This window comes from Galeopterus variegatus, unplaced genomic scaffold (genome assembly GCF_000696425.1).
Source record: "Galeopterus variegatus unplaced genomic scaffold, G_variegatus-3.0.2 Scaffold264, whole genome shotgun sequence".
Lineage (NCBI taxonomy): Eukaryota > Metazoa > Chordata > Mammalia > Dermoptera > Cynocephalidae > Galeopterus > Galeopterus variegatus.
In genome coordinates, this window is record NW_007726375.1 from 145,857 (window position 1) to 170,298 (window position 24,442).

At 35.1% G+C, this 24,442-nt stretch overlaps 1 protein-coding gene across 1 annotated transcript in view; it reads left to right on the plus strand.

Annotated features, from left to right (window-relative positions):
- The first annotated feature begins 752 nt into the window (after positions 1 to 752).
- Positions 753 to 24,442, plus strand: part of IL1RAPL1 (interleukin 1 receptor accessory protein-like 1) — a 628,540-nt gene continuing 604,850 nt past the window's right edge. Inside the window, exon 1 of the mRNA XM_008566696.1 lies at positions 753 to 1,027. Coding sequence (XP_008564918.1) covers positions 888 to 1,027 — 140 coding nt within the window. The 5' untranslated portion in view covers positions 753 to 887. The remainder of the gene's footprint in view (positions 1,028 to 24,442) is intronic.

Sequence of the window (24,442 nt, forward strand, 5' to 3'; positions counted from 1 at the left end):
GAATGATTGCCATTACTTCTAGGGCTGAGATAGAGCACCCAAGGAAAAGTTCCTATCCTTTTATCCCCAGATCTGAGATCCAAACCTTATTGGGAAGGTATAATCATAACTTGATGAATAGCAGAAGTCACCGAGTTCCTCCACTAGCAGAACTTGTTGGAAATCTGTTCTCTGGAAGTTGACAGACATCCTCCTCTAAGGTCCCTGGGAAAGCTATTCATGGGAGCATATTTCACCTGAGACTCTGCTAAACCATCACCAAGTTGCTGGCTACTCTGCCCTGCAGAAGCCAGGTGCAGGAAAAGCCTTGCACACTGCAAAAGCCTGCTAAGTGAGCATCCTGGAACTAGGAAGCAAAACCCTTTCCTTCTGCAATCTCTCTCCAGCACCCTCTACTAACAAAACTTCAGTGCCAGCTAGTGAAGGAAAAATATTTGAAAGGCTCAGATCTATTTTAACAGAGCAGGCAAAAAGGTATATTTAGAAGTGAAAGGCAATAACTCAATAACCAGCACACTGGAACAAACTAATAAATACCAGCAGTCACAGATTAAGTGAAGAATAAATTGTTAGCAGAGTAAATTGCTTTTCAGAGCCATCCTCAGTTTTATTCATTTCCATATCCTGTGTGCCTAGAGTCAAATCTGACCCAATATACATGATCAGTAAGTATTTGTTGAATGAATGAATGAACTGATTGCTTAATTTTTTCTCTAATGTTTTTTCTTTCTCTTTTTTTTACTATAGCTGATGGATGCACTGATTGGTCCATCGATATCAAGAAATACCAAGTTTTGGTGGGAGAGCCGGTTCGAATCAAATGTGCACTTTTTTATGGTTATATTAGAGCAAATTACTCCCTTGCCCAAAGTGCTGGACTCAGTTTGATGTGGTACAAAAGCTCTGGTCCTGGAGACTTTGAAGAGCCGATAGCCTTTGATGGAAGTAGAATGAGCAAAGAAGAAGACTCCATTTGGTTCCGGCCAACGTTGCTACAGGACAGTGGTCTCTACGCATGTGTGATCAGGTATCCTTTTAATTCTGTTACTGCTGAATCAATGAAATCACATACTGCTTTCTCATACTTAAATTTTGCTGCTATCTTTTTCACCTAAAGGTATTGTCTCAATATTTGTGTGTGTTGCTGCTTTCTGTAATTTACTCTAAATCATAAAAAAGATGGGATTGGAATTTATATTGAGACATTATTTCTAGCTTATGGAGAAAAGAGATACCATCTGGGTATCTACTTATGTTGCCAGAAATTACTGAAGACTATGAAATAAAATTTATGAAGGAGGTGAAATGTTGCAAATAAAATGTAAGCAAAGACTTGCAGAAAGGATGCATAGTTTATTGCTAAATGGGTTGTAACGTTTTGTTATTGCCCTTCACAGACAGATAGAGCACAGATACCTCTGTTTCACACACATCTGCAAAGATGATTTAGGTAATGTGTGTATGTGCCCAAGAAGAGGAGTGTAGCATTGCCATGTTAGGGAATACGAAGGTTGTGTTCCAGATCATTTTAACTAAAACTGACAGGTCAATACAAAAATTTTCCCAAGTCTCTCAGGGACAATACCAAAATTAATTTAAAAAGTCTCTGCTTTTATTCCCCAAAAAACTCATCGCACATCTACAAATCTTTGTCAGCTTATGGAAGAGACATATGTAGTTTGTTTAATGATAACACGTTGAAACAGTATCCATGTTACACATTAGCAGTTAAAAATCTCAGTTTAAGCATTTAGCCCTTCATGGATTGTGAATCACACCCTGCATGAGTGATCGTGAATGTCATTAGACTATTAGAACATTAGCAAGCTGGGTACAGGCATATAGAGAGTGTGTTTAAATCTGTTTATTTGGCTCTCTGCATTTCAGCTTATTCAGATAAATAAAGAAAAAACTAAAGCAGCTGATTTTCAACTCGGAGAAAGTCTCAGAATCACCTAGTGTGTTTTTCAAGTAAAAATTTGACTTCCACTTATGAAATTCTTCTCGGCACCTATCGCTCCTCTGTCATAGGCGCTTGCCTGTCTCTCACTGTTGCCTGTAAGAATTACCTTTATGCTGAGCCGTGGCTACAGGTGTGTCAGGGCATTAAAACAGGACAAAGTCACATAAAAGTTAAACAGAAATGTACCTTTTTAATGCTGACAACATATATCATAAGTTAGAGTTAATGTTGGAAAATATAAATAAATATTCATAAAGGGTCGTGGTCGGAAAAAGTGTCTAATGGATTTTAAAAGAACAAGTGCAATGTCTTGTTCTTTCTCTTAGGGTCTACCCCTCCTTCTATGTTCAAACATAACTCTTAATAAAAGTAGAAGTTTGTAGAGGCATCGATAAATGTCATACTAGTGCAGTTAAAGAGTACTGTTGCGACAGGCTATATTCTCACTCGACCAATAGTAATTTGATTTGAATTTCATATCTGCTGTGTTTCTTTCAAAAAATCATTATTTCTGATTGCTCGTGCGTGTGTAGAGGTGATTCTTCAAATGCGTGTCCTCATTTATCTGAGATTAAAATCGAGTTGAATGCCTGTAGTCTAACACTTCATTTCATTCATTACTTATTGTTGATGAAAAAATAATGATGTTTTCACATTAATAATCTGAATTTCGAAAGCACTGAGTTTGCAATTCTTTGACTTGTTTAAATATACACTGTGATCCAGTGCTCTGAGAAACTGCATCAAAATGCATCTGAATTTACAGTTGCAATAATGAATGAAAGGTTGAAATGTTTCCAAAAGGATGACATTTGCCCCTTGTTCATATGTCTACATTTTAATGGGAGGTGAAACTAAAAGACAAACACCTTAAAGTTTTATGTGTGTGAAATGGCATTCTAGAGAAAGTGATAAGCTGCAGAAAGAGATACTTTTGTCACTGAAATTCAAATACACCAATTGATTTGAAGCTAGTTTTACTGTGGCTTCCTTTTCCAATTTAGAAAGTGGTACCCCAAATATTTATAAACAGCATTTGAAATAACATGAATTGGTGTTGACATGAAGGGAGCCCAAGTATTGTTAGTTGAGTCACTGACATTTTGGTACATTATTAGTTAGCAGGCCACAAAACTGTCACCATTTGTTTTTAAATAATCCACTTGCAAAGAATTTTGGAAGTTTGAAAATGTTAGCTTCTGTATTAGTCCATTTCTGTGGCCTATAACAAAATACCTGGAACTGGGTGATTTATAAGGAAAATGAAATTTATTGTTTACAGTTTCAGAGGCTGGGAAGTCCAGAGTCTAGGGAACACAGTTGGTAAAGGCTTTGGTGGTGGTGACAGTGACCTAGGGGTCTCATACTGCAAAATGGTGTAAACAGAGACAGCAGAGAGAGCCTAACCTCCCCATTCACACTTCTTTTAAAGCCCTCAGAACCATGCCCCTGACCACCATTTTTAATCCATTCACTAGAGCATGGTCCTACAATCCAATCACCTCTTCACAGCCCCACCCTTCAGTTACCATAATAGGACTTCCCAACTTCTTAACAGTCAGAGTGGGGACCAAGTTTCTAATACATAAAACTTGGGAGACACAATTCAAGCTTTAGTGAATTTGGGTGTGGGGGGGGGGGGCATTCAATCCACTACAGTTTCTATTCAAAGATTCTAGTTTTTTGATAAGTGTTCTGGGTATTAACTTGTCAATGAAATGGTTTAACAAGACTTTCATGCACAGCTAATTTGCTTTTAAACCTAAATATGTGCAATTAAATGGTGTAAATAATAGCAGCGCCTGAGAGTACCATCATGAAATGAACTAGATTGCTCCTACTCCCTTCCTTCCATATCTGTTTTGGACAGTATAATACAACATGATACTTTGCTCCATACTACTTGGCCTTTTAACTCAGTTTTCTCCTTCTTGAGTTTTTAGTTTAGTTTTTACACGACAAGCTGAGTGGCGATGAGCTGTGTGACAATTTCTTTTATTTATTTTATTGTCATCTAAAAGAATGATCTTTATTTTACAAAAAATAAAATTTCCTAAACTTTTTTTCCCTTTTTCTGGTGGTAAAAGATGTATGACATAAGGATTGCTATTTTAAGCCTTTTTAAACATACAAATGCATGGAATTAATTACATTCGCAATGCAGTGATCATATCAGGATATTTAGCATGTGCATCACCTGAAAAAAATTGTTCCTATACTTTTGACCTCTAACTTTTTAATTCTCCTTCTCAGAGTTATGCCCTATTAGCAGTTTCATATGCAGAGCTAGCTGGTGCACATGTAAGCATTGCACTGCTCCACAAATGGTAGCAGACTAAGTTGTTTAGCACCCCATTTTTAATTTGTTTCATTTTGAGATAGTTGCATATTCATATTCAATTGCAAGAAATTATATAGAGAGATCCCATGTATCCTGTACTCAGCATCACTCAATGTTAACATTTTGCAAAACTGTAGAACAGTATCACAATCAAGATACTGACATTGATATGGTCAAGATACAGAACAATGCCATTACCACAAGGTTCCTTCCTGTTGTCCTTTTACAGCTATATCCATTTTTACCCAACCCCAATTTCAAACCCCCAGCAACCACTGATCTGTTCTATTTATTTACAATTTTGTCAATTCAATGATGCAATATAAATGGAATCATACAGTATATATCCTTTTAGAATTGGATTCTTCACTCAGCACAATTCCTTTGAAATTTATCTAAGTCGTTGCATGTATCCATAGTTCATTCCTTTTTATTGCTGAGTAGTATTCCGTAGTATGGACCACAGTGTTTATTCACTCATTGAAGGACATCTGGGTTCATTCCAATTTTTGGCTATTAAAAATAAAGCTCCTATGAACATTCATGTACCATATTTTGGTGGACATACATTTTAATTTTTCTGAGAGTGAATATGGGCTGTATGATAGTTGCATGTTTAGTTTTATAAGAAACTGCCAAAACATTTTAGGAAGTACCATTTTGCATTCCCATCAGCAATGTATGAATGATCCATTTTCTCCACATCCTTGCAATATCTAGTGTTATCACTATTTTTTAATTCAAAATATCTTAACATTTACTTGTACATATTTGTGGGGTACAATGTGTTATTTCAATACAGGCATATACTGCACAATGAATCACTTAGGGTAGACAGCATAGTTTTGTACCCATTAGTCCACCACTTCTCCTTCCCTCACCCCAGCCTCTGGTAACCATTACTCTACTCTCTACATCTATGACAACCACTTAGTTTTTATTTTTATTTATATTTTCAGAATCCACATATGAGTGAGATCATGCAGTATTTGTCTCTTCATGCCTGACGTACTTCACTTAACATGATGATTTCCAGTTCCATTGAGGTTGCTGCAAATGATAGGATATCATTTTTTTTTTTTAATAGCTGAGTGGTATTCCATTGTGTGTATATACCACAGCTCTTTTTAAACCTTTCATCTGTTTATGGACTTTTAGGTTGATTCCATCTCTTGGCTATTATTATTAGTGCTGTGACAAACATGGGAGTGCAAGTGTCTTTTTGTTATACTGATTTCAATTCCTTTGGGTGTATACCCAGTCGTGAGATAGACGTGTTGTAGGGTAGATCTATTTTTTTTTTCTCTGAGGAATCTCCATACTATTTTCCACAATGGCTGTATCAATTAACATTCTCACTAACAATTTAAGAGGGTTCTATTTTCTCTGCATTCTCATCAGCATTTATTATTTTCTGTCTTGCTGATAATAGCCATTCTAACTAGGATGAGGTAATATCTCATTGCAGTTTTAATTTGCATTTCCTTAGTGATTAGTGATTTTGAGCATTTTTTCATGTGCTTGGCCATTTCTAAGTCTTCTTCTGACAAATGTCTGTTTAGGTCTTTTGCCCACTATTTTTAATTGTAGCCATTCTGGTAGGCATATCGTGATATCTCATTGTGATTTCAATTTACATTTCTCTAATGGCTAATAATGACTATCATATTTTCGTGTGCTGATTTGCCATCTCTACCCTCTTCAGTAAAGTGAGTGTTCATGGTTTATACCCATTTTATACTTAAATTGTGTCCTCTTGTTGAATTTTGAGAATTTTTGTATGTTCAAGATATTAGTCCTTTTTCAGTTATGTGATTTGCAAATATTTTCTACCAGATGGTAGCTTGTCTTTCAGTTTCTTAACAGTGTCCTTTTCACACAGGATTTGTTTTTAATTTTGATGACATTCAATTTATGAATTTTTCCACTTATGGGTCATGCTTTTGATCTGAAGTATAAGAACTTTTTGACTAGCTCTAGGTACTGAAGATTTTCTCTTGTTTTATTTTTTTTAATTTTAAAATAAAAAATGGCAAATTTGGATTACTTTACATTTTATATTTAAGTCTGTGATCCATTTTGAGTTAATATTTGCATACGATGTGAGGTTTATTTAGGTCAAGGTTTAAGTTTTTTGGGTGGATGTCCAGTTACTCCAGCAACATTTGTTGAAAAGGCTATGTGTTATCCATTAAGCTGCTTTTTTACTTTTATTCAGAATTCATTGGGCATATTTGTGTGGGTTGATTTCTGCATTCTCTGTTCTGTACCTTCGATCTATGTGTCTGTCCCTCTACCAACACCACACTATATTGATTAGTGTAGCTATATGGTAGCCTTAATATCAAGAAGAGTGAGTCCTCCCACTTTATCTTTCTTTTTCAAGATTGTTTTACCTATCGTAGGGCCTGTTATTTTTCATGTACATTTTAACATACGCTTGTGTATGCCAACAATATAAAAAAACTTACCAGAATTTTTATAGCAATTGCATTAAGCCTATAGATCAATTTGAGGAGAACTGATATTTTTGCTACATTGAGTCTTTCAGTCTGTGAACATAGTATGTCTTTTTATTTATTTAGCATTCCTTTCTTTGATTTCTTTCATTATTTTATAATTTTCAGCATGCAAATTGTATTAGTCTGTTTTGTGTTTCTATAACAGTATATCTGAGACTGGGTAATTTACAAAGAAAGGAGGTTTATTTTGCTCCCAATTATGGAGGCAGGGAAATCCACAATTGCACAGCTCCATCTGGTAAAGGCCTCAGGCTTCTTCTATTCATGGCAGAAAATGGAAGGGGAGTCTGTGCAAAGGCACATGGTGGGAGAGGAAGTAAGGGAGAGAAACTCAGGAATCCAGTCTCATTTTAACAACCCACTCTCATGGGAACTAATCCATTCCCAAGAGAGTGAGAATTCACTCACCACCGGCCCCCACCCCAGGGAAGGCATTAATCTGTTCATGAGGGATCCAACCCTATTGCCCAAACATCTCCCAACTCTGCCACATTGGGGATCAGATTTCAAAATGAGTTTCAGAGGGGACAAACCATAGCACAAATCCTGTACACATTTTGTTAAATTTATAGCTAAGTAGTTTACTTTCTTTGGAGTGTTTGTAAATGGTACTGTCTTTTTAATTTCAGTTTCAACATGTACATTGTTAGTGTATAGAAATGTGATGATTTTTGCGTGTTAAAATTTCTAAAAACATAATTTTTAAATGACATATCTATAATGTGTTCTATGTGGTATCTAGTTCCTTTGCCCAAGTCTTGATGTTCTCTTTAAAAGACCAAATAACTCTTCTTTCTCATTGAAAGTACATATTAAACATCTACCAAAAGGTACTTAGTGGAATCCATTTATCCATTCATCCATTTAACAAACACCTACTGATCACTCTGTTATAAGTAATAATGCTAATGGTAAGATTACAAAGATTTTTTTAAAAGTTTTTACCCTCAAGTAGTTTACGTAAGAGAAAATAAATGTGTAATAAATTTCTATAGGTACTATAAAAATAATTAGTTTAGAATACAATGAGGTTCCTCCCAAGTCTTCCCTCTTACAACTAAAAATCTTGGCTATCACACAGCAAACAAGCATAAGAATTCTCTGAAAGGTGGAAAGAAGGACTGTTGAGAGACCTCGGGACTTTAGGAACAACATAGTAACATGCTGTATTCTTACAATCCTGCCTGCTCTTTGCAGATTTCACTATTTTTTCACTCTTTGTTCATTCATCTGAAACTCATTTTTTTTCATTGCCCACATGAATAACTTGAAGAAAATCCAAATTATGTTTATTTGCTTTCCACCTTTCTCAAACTGCTCTAGTGACAATTGTTTAGTTAGCTATCACGGGGGGAAAAAACTCCAAAACTCAAACAAGAAACATTATATTTGCACATGATTCTGCAATGTGGGCTGGACACAGCTGTGTGGTTCTTCTGCTGATCTTGCCTGTAGTCACCTGTGGCTAGAACCAAATACAATGCAGGGTTTGCTGAGCCTGTTTCTCTCTGAATTTTCAGGGCTTCTCTCTCTCCATGTGTGATCTTTCCATCTATCTTTCCAGCAGAATAGCCAGACTTTTACACGGCAACTCAGAATGTATAAACACTTATAAAACATCTGTTTGAATCATACTTACTAATGTCCCATGATCCAAGTCTAGAGCTAATATGGGAGAAGATTTTTATAAGAGCTTGAATTCTGTGAGGTGTGGTTCATTGGTAGGGCCACCAAAGTAACAGTCCAACAGAGTCTGCCCTTGGAACCCTAAAAATTAATGTTTTTATACATGCAAAGTACACTCTCCCCATTCCTAAGACCTTCAAAATCTTATCTTACTGTGGAATCAGGGTCAGGTTAGAAGTCCATGATCTCATTATATAAGTCCCTTCTGCGTGTGAATGATGTTCTTCACTCATAGTTCCCTGAGTGCAACAGCTCAGGAGTGGCTTCTCTTGATCCAATGCTCTGTGAAATAGAACATGTTATCTGTCCCTCATACACCTATCATAGCATACCTCAACTATACAGGCCCATTTGAAATGGGGGGTAAGATGGGAGATAAAGAATGGTTACTGGCCCATAGCAATTTTAAAATACAGCTGGGCACATGTCACCAGTTTCTTTATTAGGGCCCAGTTTTGCTTACCGAACATAGTCCTCTTGGATCCTCCTCTTCCTTTTCATAGAAAGTTAAGGGCCCAGAGGCCTCTTTTCAATTTGAACTTTATCTGTTTTCTTTTAGTACAAGGGAGTATAATTCTTTAAAATGCTGTGAGGCTTCTATGTATTAAATTATAATCTTCTCCATTAAGCAGAAACCATACCCACAAATATCTTTAAGACAGATGCCTCTCTACTTTGCTGTTCAACTCATGGTACTGGAGGACAATGCACTAAAGATTCTTAGACAGTTTTTGCCTAGCTATAACTACATTTAGCCATCTTGGGTATGCCTCTCAGGGTCTTGGGGTATGCCTCATATACCCTCCTAGTTAAGAGTCTTAGGGTTTGCCTCACAAACCTTCTTAACTACCTTCTTTGGATGATAGAGTATGGTATTCCAAACCTATCACCACCTTCATTTTTCCTTTTCAGAATCAATGTGAGATGTTTGTCAATGAGAAGGCACTCAAATATTTATTGAATGAGATAATGAGTGATTGGAGTAAGTGTTCTTTAGAATACCTTACGGAAACCATTGCTATAAACAAAACTATACAATTTTCTGATTTCTATCATTTCCCGTGGAAAAATAAAAGAATCCTATTTCTTATGATATCTCTTATCTGAAACTAACATAAATTATGAACCGTTTATTCTATATCATGATTTTTGGTATTTCAAAAGACAGTTTTCTATCTTTTCACAGAATATACCTTCACTGTCACCAGGTAGAAGTTGAAAGTTATAAAATGTTAGGTCTGATAGACCCACAACAAGTAACTGCTATAACTGTAGTATAAACAATTTAAGTAACTAATTTTAATCTGTGTGATCAATTATAATTTTAATATTTATTAATGTTTCCTCTGATTATTGTTTAAAAGTCAAGTCATTCTTGGGTCAAAGGATATATAATGTCAGACTCATTTCAGAAAGTCTTAAACATTTATACCCCAAGGAGTCTTCATAATTTGTTCAAGGCAATCAAAGTGAATATAAATGTTTTACATCCTATCCAGAAATTTTAATGATCATATGTATGTATGTTCCAAGGACCTAGCATAGTTTCACAATCTTGGTTTCCTTATTTTTAAACTGCCTCTCTTAATTGAAACCAGAGTATACCCATGAGAATATCAGCTGTAATTTATAGGTTATAAAAAATACAATTAAAACCACCTAAGCTAGTTCTTTTTAAGAAAAGCTATATACAAGTGAAAGTCTTTAAAATAAGATTTTAAGTCTAGATGTAGAGTCTCTTATGAATGATATATTAAAATTGTAGAGCTGTACATCAGGCACTCTTTTTATATTTTTTGGTGAGAACATCTTTCTTGCCATAATAAGCTTCAATGACATTTTCCAGTTGCATAACTCTGATAGTGCTTGGAGATGGTGCTGAGATGGTAGATCAACCTAGAACAGATGCTAAGTTTAGCTATCTTTCCATGTTTGAGACATGAAGGCGTTTTCTAAAGGATTGAACTATTTTTGAACAGAGTAATAATTAGCCAGATTGCTATCTTTCTGAGTTCTTTCTTTTCAAAAACAACAAACCCAATTGATGGGAATAAAATCTAAGAGCTATGAGAATTTTGCCTACTTAATTTGCAGATATTTTTTACCATCCAGGAAATAAATAAATAGATGCCTTTAGAAAGAGCCATTTTTTTTTAAGCTAAGAAGATGAAATAAATTCTGCTGGAGTGATGATGGGATAGTTTCTCAGATCAGTGGATTAAGAAAAGCTTTGTCTAATCTTTCCAAGTCCTATAAAAGAGACAGCTTTGAGAACTCTTTTAAATCAATGGTGTCAAGTCCAGGGCAGACAGAGAATTAGAAATTTTCTCCAGAAAGTATCAAATTAATATGAAGGAGGTAGGCTACTGAAAAAGATACATTTATTAGACAATTGGGGGCATAAAGTTTAGTTCTCAGATTTTATGTATTTTTTCTTTTTTTTTATTTTAGTTAAAATGAGTCACTATGGGCCCTTTTCAGTAATGGACATTATATGTACATTTATCGTATTTCACAAACATTGCTGAAAGTCTATGATATGATGTAACTGGTAATTATAATAAAGAAATTTTTAAATTGAAAACAATTCGTGCCAGGCACACAGGTCACTTACAATCAAGCAAGATAACATTGGTGGCTATACATTTGTACTATGATTATTATTATTTTTTATTTGTAAAAACTATTCTCCCCAAAAAAAATTACTGCTAATTTTGATGCAGTAAAGGAAGAGAAAGTGAATAGCCCTAATAAAGTAATAGCTGCTGATCAGCAAAATTTGGTATTAGTGAAAAAATTGAATATGAAGCTAAGATTATCCAAGGCTCTTTCTAAATCTAATTTGGATGTAGTTTCCAAGTAAAAAATATGAACAATAATCTTAATGAATGTAGAGAAGACAATAAAGGAATTGATTGTTCTTAGAAGAGCTCACGGTGGACCTGTGATTTGAGCAGTACTTTGAAGACTAAACTCATGGCCAGACAAAGTGTAATTGAGACAGATTTCTCTTTTAGAAAGGTTTCATGAGGACTAATACAAGAGAAATAAAATAATAGTCTAGAACAGGAGTTGGCGAACTTTTTCTATGAAAGGCCAGATGGTAAAAAATTTTAGGGTTTGCAGTCCATATAGTCCCTATTGCAATTACTCTGCTGTCGTAGCAAGACAGCACCCATGCACAATACATAAACAAGTGGGCATGGCTGTGTTCCAGTAAAATTTTATTTACAAGAGCAGGTGGTGGGATGGATTTGGGCTGTGGCCTATAGTTTGCCAACCTCTGACCTAGAAAATTCCTTGCAAACAGTTAAATCAACAGTAGCAACCGTTGTTGTTAATAACAAAGAAAAAGCCACAATATCTTCCTAATAGAGCGAGTATCCCAGTTGTGTTAGAAAACTTTTTTTTTTTTTTTGTAGATGATAGAAGGATGACTGTAAAAATGGTTAAATAAAAAAGAAAAGATGCTAAGATGTGAATGGCGGGCAAGTATCAAGCAGGGAATGAAGAGCTGAAAGCAGTTTTTTGTGGGTTTTTTTGATAGTATCTTGAAACAATTGCATGAATGGTTAGAGAAATTGGAACATGGAAAACAGGCAAGGAGTTTTTACAATAATTGAGGCATGGGGTCTTGAGAAATAAAATTGCCTAGACTTTAAGCCATTGCACTAGGAAATACTTAAATAGTGTTACCCCATCATTGCTCTCCCATGCGGAATTTCAATGAATGAAGAAAGGGACCTTGGGTCCTTTATAGGTTTTCTGTTGGTCTACTTGTTAGTCTTTCCCATAGACCCTTAGAGTCTTAAGGGCAGAGATGTAATTTTGCATCTCTGCACATATATTATCATTGAGATCTGAACAGAGAAGAAATTTTGACCAGTTATCAGTTTGGAGACAGGCTATTGTATATAATAAAAATCTTAGAAACAGCAGTGGCTTAAACAAGAGAGATTTGTTTCTCAAGGAAAAGTTCAAATGTAAGCATTTCAGGGCTGATATGTTGTCTGCCTAATTGTCTAGGCCTCAGGTTTCTTCTGTGTTTCCCACTCTGACCTCTCTATGGTATAGTGCTCATCCTTATTTTCCAAGGTGAAACTCTATCTGTCATATTCAAGTGTTTATAAGCAGCAAGATATAGAATGAAAAGGACAAAGAGCATAATCCTTCCCACCTTTAAGAACAAGTCCCAGAGGTTACTTAACATAACTTCTACTTACATCTCATCAGCTAGAATTTATTTGCATAATTACACCAAGCTGTAGTAGTGGCTTGGATATGTAGTTTTTATTAGTAGTAACCGTGTGCCTGATAAAAATAGTACTGTTATAAGGATCTTAAATTTACTTTCCTAAAAGAAAAGCCCAAGGCGTGGATTCATGTGCAAGTGATCTATCGAGGGAGTGCTCTCAGGTGGAACCTTCAGGGGAAGAATCCAGGCAAACATGTGTTTTCAGAAGTGTAGCTGTTGCCTCATCTAACAGTGAACTCTGGAGCATAAATTACATCACAGAATTTATTCTGCCTTGAAGCAAGGGTCTGGGCCTGAACTTCGCAGGCATCTCTGTCCAGGTGGCTCTTGACATGCTAAGGCTAGTTTTTAGAAAAGGTCACAGGTGTGAGCCTGGACCAGTCAGCACCCACAGTAGTTGGAGGATGGGTACAAGAGCTAGTGAAGAAATTGTGCATGGAATACCAAAAGTATCTGATATACTGAGGAACAAGGGGCCCAGATATTGGGAGACATTAGTAGCCATTTTTGTAGTAGCTAAGAAGTATCCCTTTACACATTCTGAGATGACTCAATATCCTATTTTTATTTTGTACATGGTAAGTACTCTATCAGTATTTGTTGAATGAGTAATGCACATTCTTGAACAACCTCCTTTTTAAAATTTTCACAACCTTACCTTTCAAAAAAATTTTGTAAAGAATTAAAAAATGTTAACTTTCTTAATACCACCATACCTTTCCCCAACACAAACACAAGCATTCTGCTCTCAATAGCTATTCCTTTTGCTCAGATTCCAAGTCACACTCACAACCAATTATAGAATTACCTTTCCAACTTTTCTGAAAAAGAATAACCTGGCAAAGTCTCTGCTCTTTCAAATATTTCTAATTCTGATTTCTAAAAATTTTCTCATTGCCCAGGAAATAAATAGCCAGCCAGGTTACTATGAATAAGATACATACAATCTCTTTACATATGTTTTCTTTAAACCTTAGGGGAAGAATCAATATGACTTTTCTCATGAGTTTGCTCTGGCCTAGATTTATGCTAGTTTTATAGTGACATTTCTAGCTTTCAGGCAGGTCTCCATTTAGTTACTGCTTCATGATACAGAATCTGAGGTTATAAAATAAAAACTTAAAAGAGGTCATTGAATAAGCTTTTAACTGATTTCATTATATCTCACAATTATAAATCTGGAACTATCTATTATCTCCCATGAAGGTAATAAAAGACAGTCCTGTAAAAGAGTCAAGGTTATGAAGTGAATGAGCAATGTTTGAAGTCTGGCCTGGTGGTTTCAGGAAAATGTCTTGTATTGTCTTAAAGTCAATAAAAAAATAAAGAAAAGCATCATTTCAAAGCAATATCACATCAGGTTGGATTAGTTAGACTTCAATTTACAGAGAAGTGGCTTAAGCAACATACATTTATTCTCTCGTGTAAAATAGTTATAAGACACATATTCCTGCACTTTTTATGATAGTTTCAGGGTTTTACATGGCTGAGGCTCCAAGGCTTTATGCTCTGACATTCTCAGCATGGAGCTTTCATTTCTAAGGTCATCCCGTGGTCCTAGTACAACTGAAGAACTGAATTTTTAATGTTACTTTATCTTAAATAGACACATGTGTATCTTAGTATTTGTTTCGAAATGGTCATTACAAGCCATTCTTCGCTATTTCTTAGAATAGAAACTCTTCTGGATAGCTCTCATTTAGCCTAGAATAATGTAAGGTAGATGTGGAAAGGATTTCAGATTTCTCTGTAGTGACGGCCTCATTTTACATATTAATAACAGCAATAGCAATGGAGGTCCAGAGAAGTTAAGTAGTAATTTTCAAGAACCCAACACTAATATTTAGAAGTATTGAAAATCAAGCCAAATTTGATTTCATAATCAATGCTTCTCACAATAATTTATTTACCTAAAAGATTTTATAATTGACAATTTTTTTTTCAATAATTCAGGCAGATCTTCCTCTATTTGCTTCAAATAAGTAAGGTTTCTACACAATTATTATTCTAATTAATTTTCTATAGCTATTTGAAGATTGGTTGCAAATACCTGACAACAAATCTTTACCCTATCTACCCTAAATATTGAGGTTTAGTCTGTCATTCTGGTCTTTAATCTCTGTAGTCCAATCCTCTGTATGGTAAACTAGAAATGAATTTGCATTAAAACAAGAATACTATTTCTGTTATTGTACAAGTTTGGGGATTAATTACATATAAGTTGATGTGATTAAATTGGTTAGAAATTTTTGATATTGTATTCATTTAATTCATTCCATTAGACTATTAAGCATCTACACTACACGAGCCATTGGGCTAGCCACTGAGAACACAGCAGTGAATTAAGACAGACTAGAATTAAGCTGGATTAGAATAGACACTCGTAGCTGGAAATATATTCCAGAAAAGAGTCTTCATAACAGTAATTATTTGTGCCCTGACTTTTAGAAGGAAAAGAACACTTAAGATCAGCTGACAGGCTGACCTAGCCCACTTTGTGTATTAGGCCCACTCTCAAAGGCTGCACTCTTCCAACTGAAATCTGAGTACATTTGGAGTTGCACAAAGAATTTCCACGTGTGTCCCACAAGAGTAGTTTCCATGAAATTCATCTCTGGAACCTTAACTTCCATACATGCTCTTGTCTAAAATTGCCTTATAACTCACATTACAAGAGGAAGGCACATCTCTCTCCCTTTCCAAACTGTAGCATGACGCATTGCCGCAGAGTATAAAAAGGACGTAGGTGCCAGACAAATGGATAGTCTGAAATATTAGTTTGAAATATCAACGCCCCTTAAACTCAGATATCTTCCTCTCCTGCCTGTTTTATAGGAATTTCTGATAAGTTTGAAGCTTAATCATTGTTAGTATATTCATAATTCAGAACTGCCAAAACAATATATAGTACAGGTAGTGATACTGAATTGTTTCATTGTAATTGGAAAGTTCTATAGGACTACCATCTTTTCAAGATGCATTTGATAAAACCAGTGATAAATTTTACTTGTTTACTTTCATAATTAACGTGCATTATCCAAAAAAATCATTAAAAGCCTACTGTATCAAGTCATGCTGTGAAATATTCATTCCACTTAGTCAATTCTCATGTTATTCCACTTTATATAATATATACTATATTCTCCCTCCTATTAACAAATAAGTAAACTTATTTAAACTTACAAAAAAACAGATGTTAAGTTTAAAGAGTTTTTCTAAGATCACTTAAGGGGAATGTGACCAAACAAAGTTTGAAAACCACTGATCAATGTTTATCATATTATGGTCTAATGTATAATTAGATTTTAAAAATTCACTGAGGTGCTAGTTTAGAAAACAAACAAACAAAGAAAAAAAGGAATACTTTATCCTACTACATACCTACTGTATCAGAACCTCTGGAGAAACAAGAATTAGGAATCTGATGGCTGTGCATACATACGTTTGATTCTTATCCACATTAAGTTTAACAACTTCTATTCAGGTAACAGTGATTTTTTAAAGAGAAATGCATCCCATACAAACTCAGGAGCAACAAGGTGCTTTATATAATCATAAATGCTGTACAAAGAGTGTCTTGATGGCAGACATCCAGCACCTAGCACAGTGCCCGGCACATAATAGAGTCTCAAGAATTGATGATTGACAGTGGATGAATATAAAGGTTTATAACTCCTTCCTTACAAAATATCAGAAGACTGAATATAAAGGAAACATCTTCCTTCTAAAATGTTACAGATGTACTCTAGAGTTAATATTATTTTTACAAAAACTATTTACCTCTTCAGCTAAATTTAATTTACAAATGGAATCATAGGTAGTGAAGACATAGCAGGGAGCTTTCCAGATTTCCACTGCTGTGATCTTCAAATGAATGAACACTGCATATTAGTCAACTACTGAAAAGTTCTTAATTAAGGAAACCAATAGTGTGCAGAATAACAGCCTGTGTGTTAACCTTGTTGACACAGTGTAGAAATCCCATGTCGATAGCTTGTACAAAAGAACAAAAATGTTGTACTACTTCCTAAATTGGTATTTCTGAATAATTGTACTTCTAACAAAAATTGCTGTTATCGATGTCTGTTCAAAGGCTTTCGTTTATAAAGTAAAAAATTGAAAATATCAAACTTTCTTGATCTCTGAATGTTGTTTTCATTAATTAGGTGAATATGACAGCTCTCTCTTTACCCTAATAGTCCCCTGGAGGAAATAACATTTTTGTTTGTCTAAACAGTACTTAATGGCTATGCTAAAATAAGAGTTTAAGACCTTTAACTCTAGAGTGCAAAGCTCTATGTCCTTGACTCTGGTGTTTATCATGAATATTAATTTCTGATCTTAAAGTCAAGCCATTAAATTTTTATATATTCTCATGCCTTTCCTTGACAATTTTTGTAATTGCTATAATTTCCTCATCAGCAAGAGTTGTCTGTGGTTTCCCTGGTTTAAGGAGGCTGTAAAATTGGCGGGTCTGAATTCCCTGTTTTGTTTCAATGTGAAGTGGTAGACTTGTTTACTCTGAGCAGTAACTAGACATCTGATCTTAAAGGAATTATCGTTTTTATTGGTGCCCTTACATGATAAAGGACTCAATATATTTTTGTCATTACAGGTTTTCATTATTACCTTTGGGATTACTTTCCTATTAGGAGAGATTTATTTATGTACACTGCTCCAGACACTTTCTCTGTTGCTTACATACAAATATTATTTTCCGTAGGATATCTATCATTTCTTTAAAATTGCTTCATTGGTAGTGCCTGATCATCAAATATCAGGCTATATATGTTTAGAATTTTTATAGGTATCCAACATTAAATTATTTAGACAATATACATATGGACATACTTATATACCTAAACACATATACACATACTTTTTAATATATGTAACTCACCTGAGATATTGTTCTCTTCTGTTTTTTTGTACATATGACAGAGAGATATTGAACACCTAATATACACCGGCCTAGAGTTTGTTCTGAGGATAGAAAGAAAAATGGATAAAACACAAATTGACCTGAAGATGCCACAATCAACCAGGAAAGAAAGACTGACTCATAAAAAATTATGTGTATCACTGTATGGCAAATGCTTTTAGAGATATGATGACAAAGTACTATTTCAACGGGGAAGACTCAGGGATAGATACACCGAATAGGGGGCACTGAGACTATACGAGATGGATTTTTCTTGATAGAGAAATGGAAAGAATATTTTAATTTACATAGTGGGAATGGCCTGATGCCAGCCTTGGTGATTTGGGAAAAGGGCTTTGAGAAGAGAAGAGCAACAGATATATGTGGCTAGAATGAAGAGTGCAAGGTGGTGCATGGGAGGAAATGAAGGAAGCTAGAAAGGAAACTAGTGGATAGATTTGGGAAATACTTGAGAGTAGAATCTCAGGCTCAGGTGTTTGAATTTTTTCTCAGGAGGTGGACATGATGATCCAGGATGGCCTAAATGTCATAGAGAGAATTATTTTAGATATACAGTCATCTAGACGATTATTAACAAATTCTTTATGAGAGCTCTTCTTGGCCAGGTGATAGCCAAGAGTCAACGTCAGAGTCTTTGTTATCAGGAATCTTATAGGCTTTCAAGACAGAAAATTCAGTCAATCATTAATGTCTCATATGACAGAGGTTACAAGAAAGAAAAGAACAGAGTGTAATGTATACATAGATTAAGCATGTAATTCAGAATAAAAATCAGGAAAGGCTTCTTGGGGATATAAGTATTGAGTACTTATACAGGAGTAAAACTTAGCTAGGTAAAAAATGAGGCTTGGAGAAGATCCAAGGTAGGGAAATAGAGTAATGCTGGAATCAATTTATATGCTTTCTAATTGCATATGACTACAGCAAAGTGTCTATGACTTGGGTTGTTCTTATATATAGCTACAGAGGTAGGAAGGCATCAGTTTATGCTCTTGGGTACAAAGCTAAAGAGCTAAAACTATACTGAAAGGTACAGGGAGACAGTGGAAGACTTTAATTAGGTGGATGACCAAATCAGATTTGAATTTTAGGGAGGTCATTTAGCAGCAGTGTGTGGGAGGTTGAGTGGAGGGTTTGGAGCAACACCTAACTACAGCATTATCTTAAATTGGATTCCTCCAGAAGAAAACCTCAAGAAAGCATCACTAGAGCAATAGGGAAGTGAGATGAGGCAAAGACCGAAGCCAGTAAAGTGTGCATTGTAAATCCAATTACTACTCTGTGCAACTGGAAACTAGGTTCACTGGAGAACTCTGTGAGACAGTGTTAGATGTGCCCTCAGAGTTATCATACCTAAGGGGAGAAGAAGCAGGGCTACTTCTTTACCAACTCTCTGTCCATTCCTGATTGAAGGCTTCTTCTAGGAACATTAGTTCTCTAGCATTTCTGGCTTGCCCTTCATACAGACCAAGGTTGGTCTCAAGGCTAGATAGAAGCCATTATACTAAGGGTGTCAGATGTTTGTAGAAAGCAGCATTCATGTAGACACAAGGATGCCATGCTAGAATCATCAGCTACAAGAGCTAACCAGATGTGATGTGTTAAGAATCTGGATTTAGGCCATGACAGTGGAAATCCAGAAGGCCAGGAGAGCTACTAGGTTATTGTTTTCATAGGATTTGGCCATGGATTCAATGTTAAGGATGAATCATCAATGATGACTTTCTAGAGAGTAGATGTTGAAGATATTATAAACTGTCTTGTTTTGTTTTTTTAACAGTGACAAGGTTTTGGTATATATGCAAAACCTATATTGCATCTTCTTTTAATTGTATCTATTAAAGAGAAGAATTATAATATAACAGTATAATGACTGGATAGGTACCAGAAGACATGGAATTTTTCTAGATATTCAAATTTCTAACAGGAGGAATCTTGCATGATACTCTTAATCTCTCAGAGACTTTCATGAAAAAAAATGGGAGTAAACATTAAAGCATCTTTATATAGTTTACATGTACCAAAATATCAGCCTTACAAAAATTTTCACTTTAAAATAAAAATCACATCAAGTATTTTGGCCCTAAGACCTGTATCAAGTTGTTTATTATTAACGAATGAGTGAATCTAGTTAAAGCCTTTCATTTCTCCCACACCTCTTTTGGACAGCTGTCACTAAGAGTAGTGGTTTGTAAGTATCTGTTCTTAGCACATACTTCTGAACACTATTTCTTTCTGTACCAAAAATAGTGTCTTTGTTAAAACATTTCACTCAACTAAATCACTTAATAACTCTAATGCATATTCTGAGGGAAAAATATACTTAGAAGAATTAAATGTGGAATTTTATTTCTGCCTCATTAAACGCCCTTTTTGTCTATGCCAACAAAAATTTCCTCCTCCTCCACAGGCACACACTTATGGGACAGTTCATTGTGAGAAAATCCTCAGGTCATTGGTACTTGGTATTTTTACATCCCTGATACCGTCTCCAATATGGGTGCTAATTATCATATGGAAAATAACCTTTATTTTTGTTTCCTTTTATTCCAAGAAAACCCTGAGTCTCATCCAGAAGTTAGATTACCATTAGAGATCGTTTTCCTTCTCTTTGCTTGAGTGACAACTCTTTTTTTGATTCTAAAGAAAAATAATGTCATCTCCACATGAATATACACATGAATATACAGTGTTGGCAAGGCCAACACTGCCCCCTTATCAGTAAGGAAGAGATTTCTTTTCCAGTTTTCTAATTCCTTTTAGGCTTTTGAAGTTCAAGCTTATATGAGTTAATTTTAATGAAATTGTTTTAAAATATGTTTTCATCACTTTAGCAAGCTTCTAGCAGAGCATTGGGTTAGTTTCTTCCTCAGAGTTCAAATTGTCTTTTCTGAAACACGTATTTAAAATTTCTTTGCAAAAAGAGATATAGGATGTCAGGAATTTCCTTCAAAAGAATCTAGGTGGTAGTTGCGGTAATGGGTAGGGATAGAGATGAAATTAAATCAGCAATATGTTGATAAATGTTGAAGTTGGATGATGGCATATGGGGGTTATGTGGTATTCTCTACTTTTGCATATGTTTGAAATTTTCCATACTAAAAAAGATTAAGGAAACTTAAAAAATTAAAATACTTCTCACAATTTTATTTTTGTAACATTTTATCTCTTACATGAAGTGTCAGTTAACTACAGTTGTGAAACAAACCATTTCAAAATCCAGTAGGTTAAAAACAATAAACAAATGTTGATCACGAACCTGTAGATCAGTTAGGTTGTCTCATACATCTGTTGTCAAATTTGGGTGAATAGGAAGTTCTGTTCATTTTGCCTGGAATTTCTCACATATTTAGAGGTTATGTATATATATAGTCTAGTTTAGTATGGCCTCAGTTGGTAAAACTGGGCTGTCTTCCACATGGTCCCTAATCCTTCACAGAGTAGCTGATGTTTTTTTGTTTTATTGCTGCTGTTGTTTATCTAGAAGTGGCTGGGTTATAGAATGGGAGACCTCTTGATGTCTAGGTTCAGAACTGTCACACCATCTAAAATTTAGCCACATTCTGTTGGCCAAAAAATGTCACGAAGCTAGCCTATCTTCAAAGGGCAACATAATAGCCTGTACTTTTTGATGGGAGGAGCTGCAAAGTCAACTGCATTGGGAGCATGGATACAAGGTGATCCTAAATTGGGGCCCTCAATGCAATCAGTCTGTCATGGAAGCATTTACTGCTTTTAAATCAATTACTACTTATATTTTGATAATTTACGAATTTCTATTTCTAAACCCCAACTCTCCCTCCAGCTTTAGCCTTCCTTTTGGTCACCTACTCTTGGATTTCCCATAGGCACCTCACATTCAATGCATAGCATTTACCACTTCTTCCCTAAAATCTTCTACTCTTCTGTGTGCACATGCGCATGTGTGTGTACATTCAATATCATTACCACTCATCAATTCATTTATTCATCCCTCTATCCATTATTTAATTCAATAAATACTTATTGCATACGTATTATATGCATAGTATTGTGCTAATTATTGAAGAATCTAAAAGGAGCAAAACCAGACATAGCCTCTTCCCTGATAGGACTTATAGAGAAATGAGCAAGAAACACAATGAGAATCACAGAAAATACATGCAAAATTGCAACTATAGTAGCCGTTAAAGAGGAAAGATACATAGTTCTATGTGAGATTATAATCAGGTGGTATTGACCTGGTGAGGAAAATCAGGGGAGGCTTATCTGAGTTTGTGGTGATTTAACTGAGTATAAACCTCAACCAACCCATGGTAGACATGTAACTTAAGTGAGAAATGGAAGTTTGTTACTAAAAAGCCACCAAGATTTGGGAGTTATTTGTAATCTAGTCTATGCTGATGAACATACATGGTGTTATGATGGGTTATCCTTATATATCTTGAAGACATCAAAGATGAACACAGAGCTTGGTGTGAGGAGGAATTCCGTAAGGCAGGTGTCAAAGCCTTCCTTGAGTGAGGCTGCAAATGCGAGACGAGAGAGCAAAAGAGTATAGAACCAATTGGCATACATTTCAAAAGAGCAGAATTTTGTATAAGAGAGTAGATGAGTTACTGTTTAGGAGCCATATAGGAAGGAGAGACACCAACCCCAGCTTCTATCTCTGAAATGCAGGAAGTGAGAGGAAATAAATAAGCATCACCTGACATAGCTGCGGGGGAAGCAATAATCACAAAGGAGATCCAGGTTGTACTGGGTGAATGCCAAGAAGAGAAGGGGATGCTGAGCATTTACGGCAGTTATGCGATTATGGAAATCTTGTACCAAAGGGTACAGTGAAAGAGTTTGAGACATGGGACCTGTGTGGGTGCTGAATATGAATGAATGAATGAATTAATTAATTAATCACAGAGCATTATGGAGACGCTAGTGCAGTGAAGATTTTTGTGTTTTGGAGGAGGGGATGTGTACGATTTGGGCATTAATTTGTGAAACCAGAGATGACACATATTGTGAATTCAGCCTCACTATCTCTTTGAGGAAGGTGATTGACTTGGTTGGGGCGATGGCAGACCTAGAGACCATAGAACCAGAACTGAACCAGAATTTCAGATTTTCAGTGTCCATTACTAATTTCTTATTAATTTTTTTATGTTTAATTACCTCCAAACCAGCTGTCAGACATTTTTATTACCCACTGCTTCGAAAATGATATTTATAAAATATAAATCTGAACCTGTTACTCCCTGTTTAAAAATTCTTCAATGATTTCTCAAGCTTTCATGATAATATTTAACCTCTGTTAAAGCACAAAGGCTCTTTGCCATCTCTCCTGTAGCTACTACTCTAGTATCCCCTCAAGGCACTTTTCCCTACTCATTTTTCATATCAGCAACACGGGACTACTTTAAATCTTAAAGCTTCCTTTCTTCATGCTGTTGTGCTGATGTCTATGCTATTCAAACTATCTGGAATCTCCATCCTAACCTCTTCATCTAGTTAACTCTTCTCCTAACTACAGTCTGAATTAATGGCACTTTGCATGTGTTTTTCTAATGTTCTTTTAAAGTAACTCAATTAACTCCGAAAGTTTCAGAAACATCTTGTCAAATACTGATCAAGCAGCTTATTTCACTGTTTTTTAAAAATTATTTTCTGAAGTTTGGGAAGTCATGACTTTATTTCCTTTGTAAGGTTTCAATATTTTATTTATGAATAATTTTTTTATTTACATAGACATGATACAAACAAATAGTTTAATAGATTTAAGTACAATTTAATGAAATAAGGAGATGAAAGAAACAAGATAGGAGATATGAAAAGTCATAGAAGCAGAGAAAAAGGACAGAAAATTATATGAAGTGTGATTTGGAACTAAAATAGAACTATACATAGCATAAATGAAAAATGTAAGAATGAAATTTGAGTCATAATCTGGACTTGAAGTAACTGAATGCACAATTACAGAAGTTTATTTTGATAAATGGAAAGCTTTGTCAATATTCGTACATTTTTTCCCTTCATAGCAACCCTTCTAAACTCTATTCAGGCACCTATCTTATTTCACTGAATGTAAGATACCAAATATTGTAAGAGACACAATCGATATCTGTACCAATAAGCCATGACACAATGCTGTCATATCACAGCAGTTGTAAAAGCCATCTTTGGTTTTAGAGATGATAAAATAAGAGCAAAATGTGCCTTTCAGAATCAATGAAATCTAGAAATTGAAGAAAAAGACATGTAATTGAATTATTGAATGCACAGCATTATAACACTTCCAGAGGAAGTAAAGTCATGACCTTCCAAATTTTAGAAAACAAATAAAAACAAGAAGATAAAATTCACTAAAACTGCTTGACCGGTATTTGTCAAGATGTTCCTAAAACCTTAAAAGGGTTAATTGAGTTACTTCAAAATAGCATTAGAAAAATACAAGTTGAGGGTTATTATTTCAGACTCTGTAAAATGGGGTGTTAACTTATACAAAATTAAGTTGACATTTTTTTTTTCTGTGAGGAATGCAAATTCTATTTAGAAGAAAAGAAAACACCAAAGGTTGCAGTTTTATTGCCCTATAGTAAATTTGCCAATTTCGTATCTAACTTTGTAATCTTATCTCAGCACTCTTTTCTTTAGTCAAAGAGATTTTGCACTGGACACTTGTTAAAATCTGCAAGGAAGACTTTATTCAAGTTTATTGCAGTAGAGGTCAAAACATGGTCAGTTTCAGTGATTATATGTA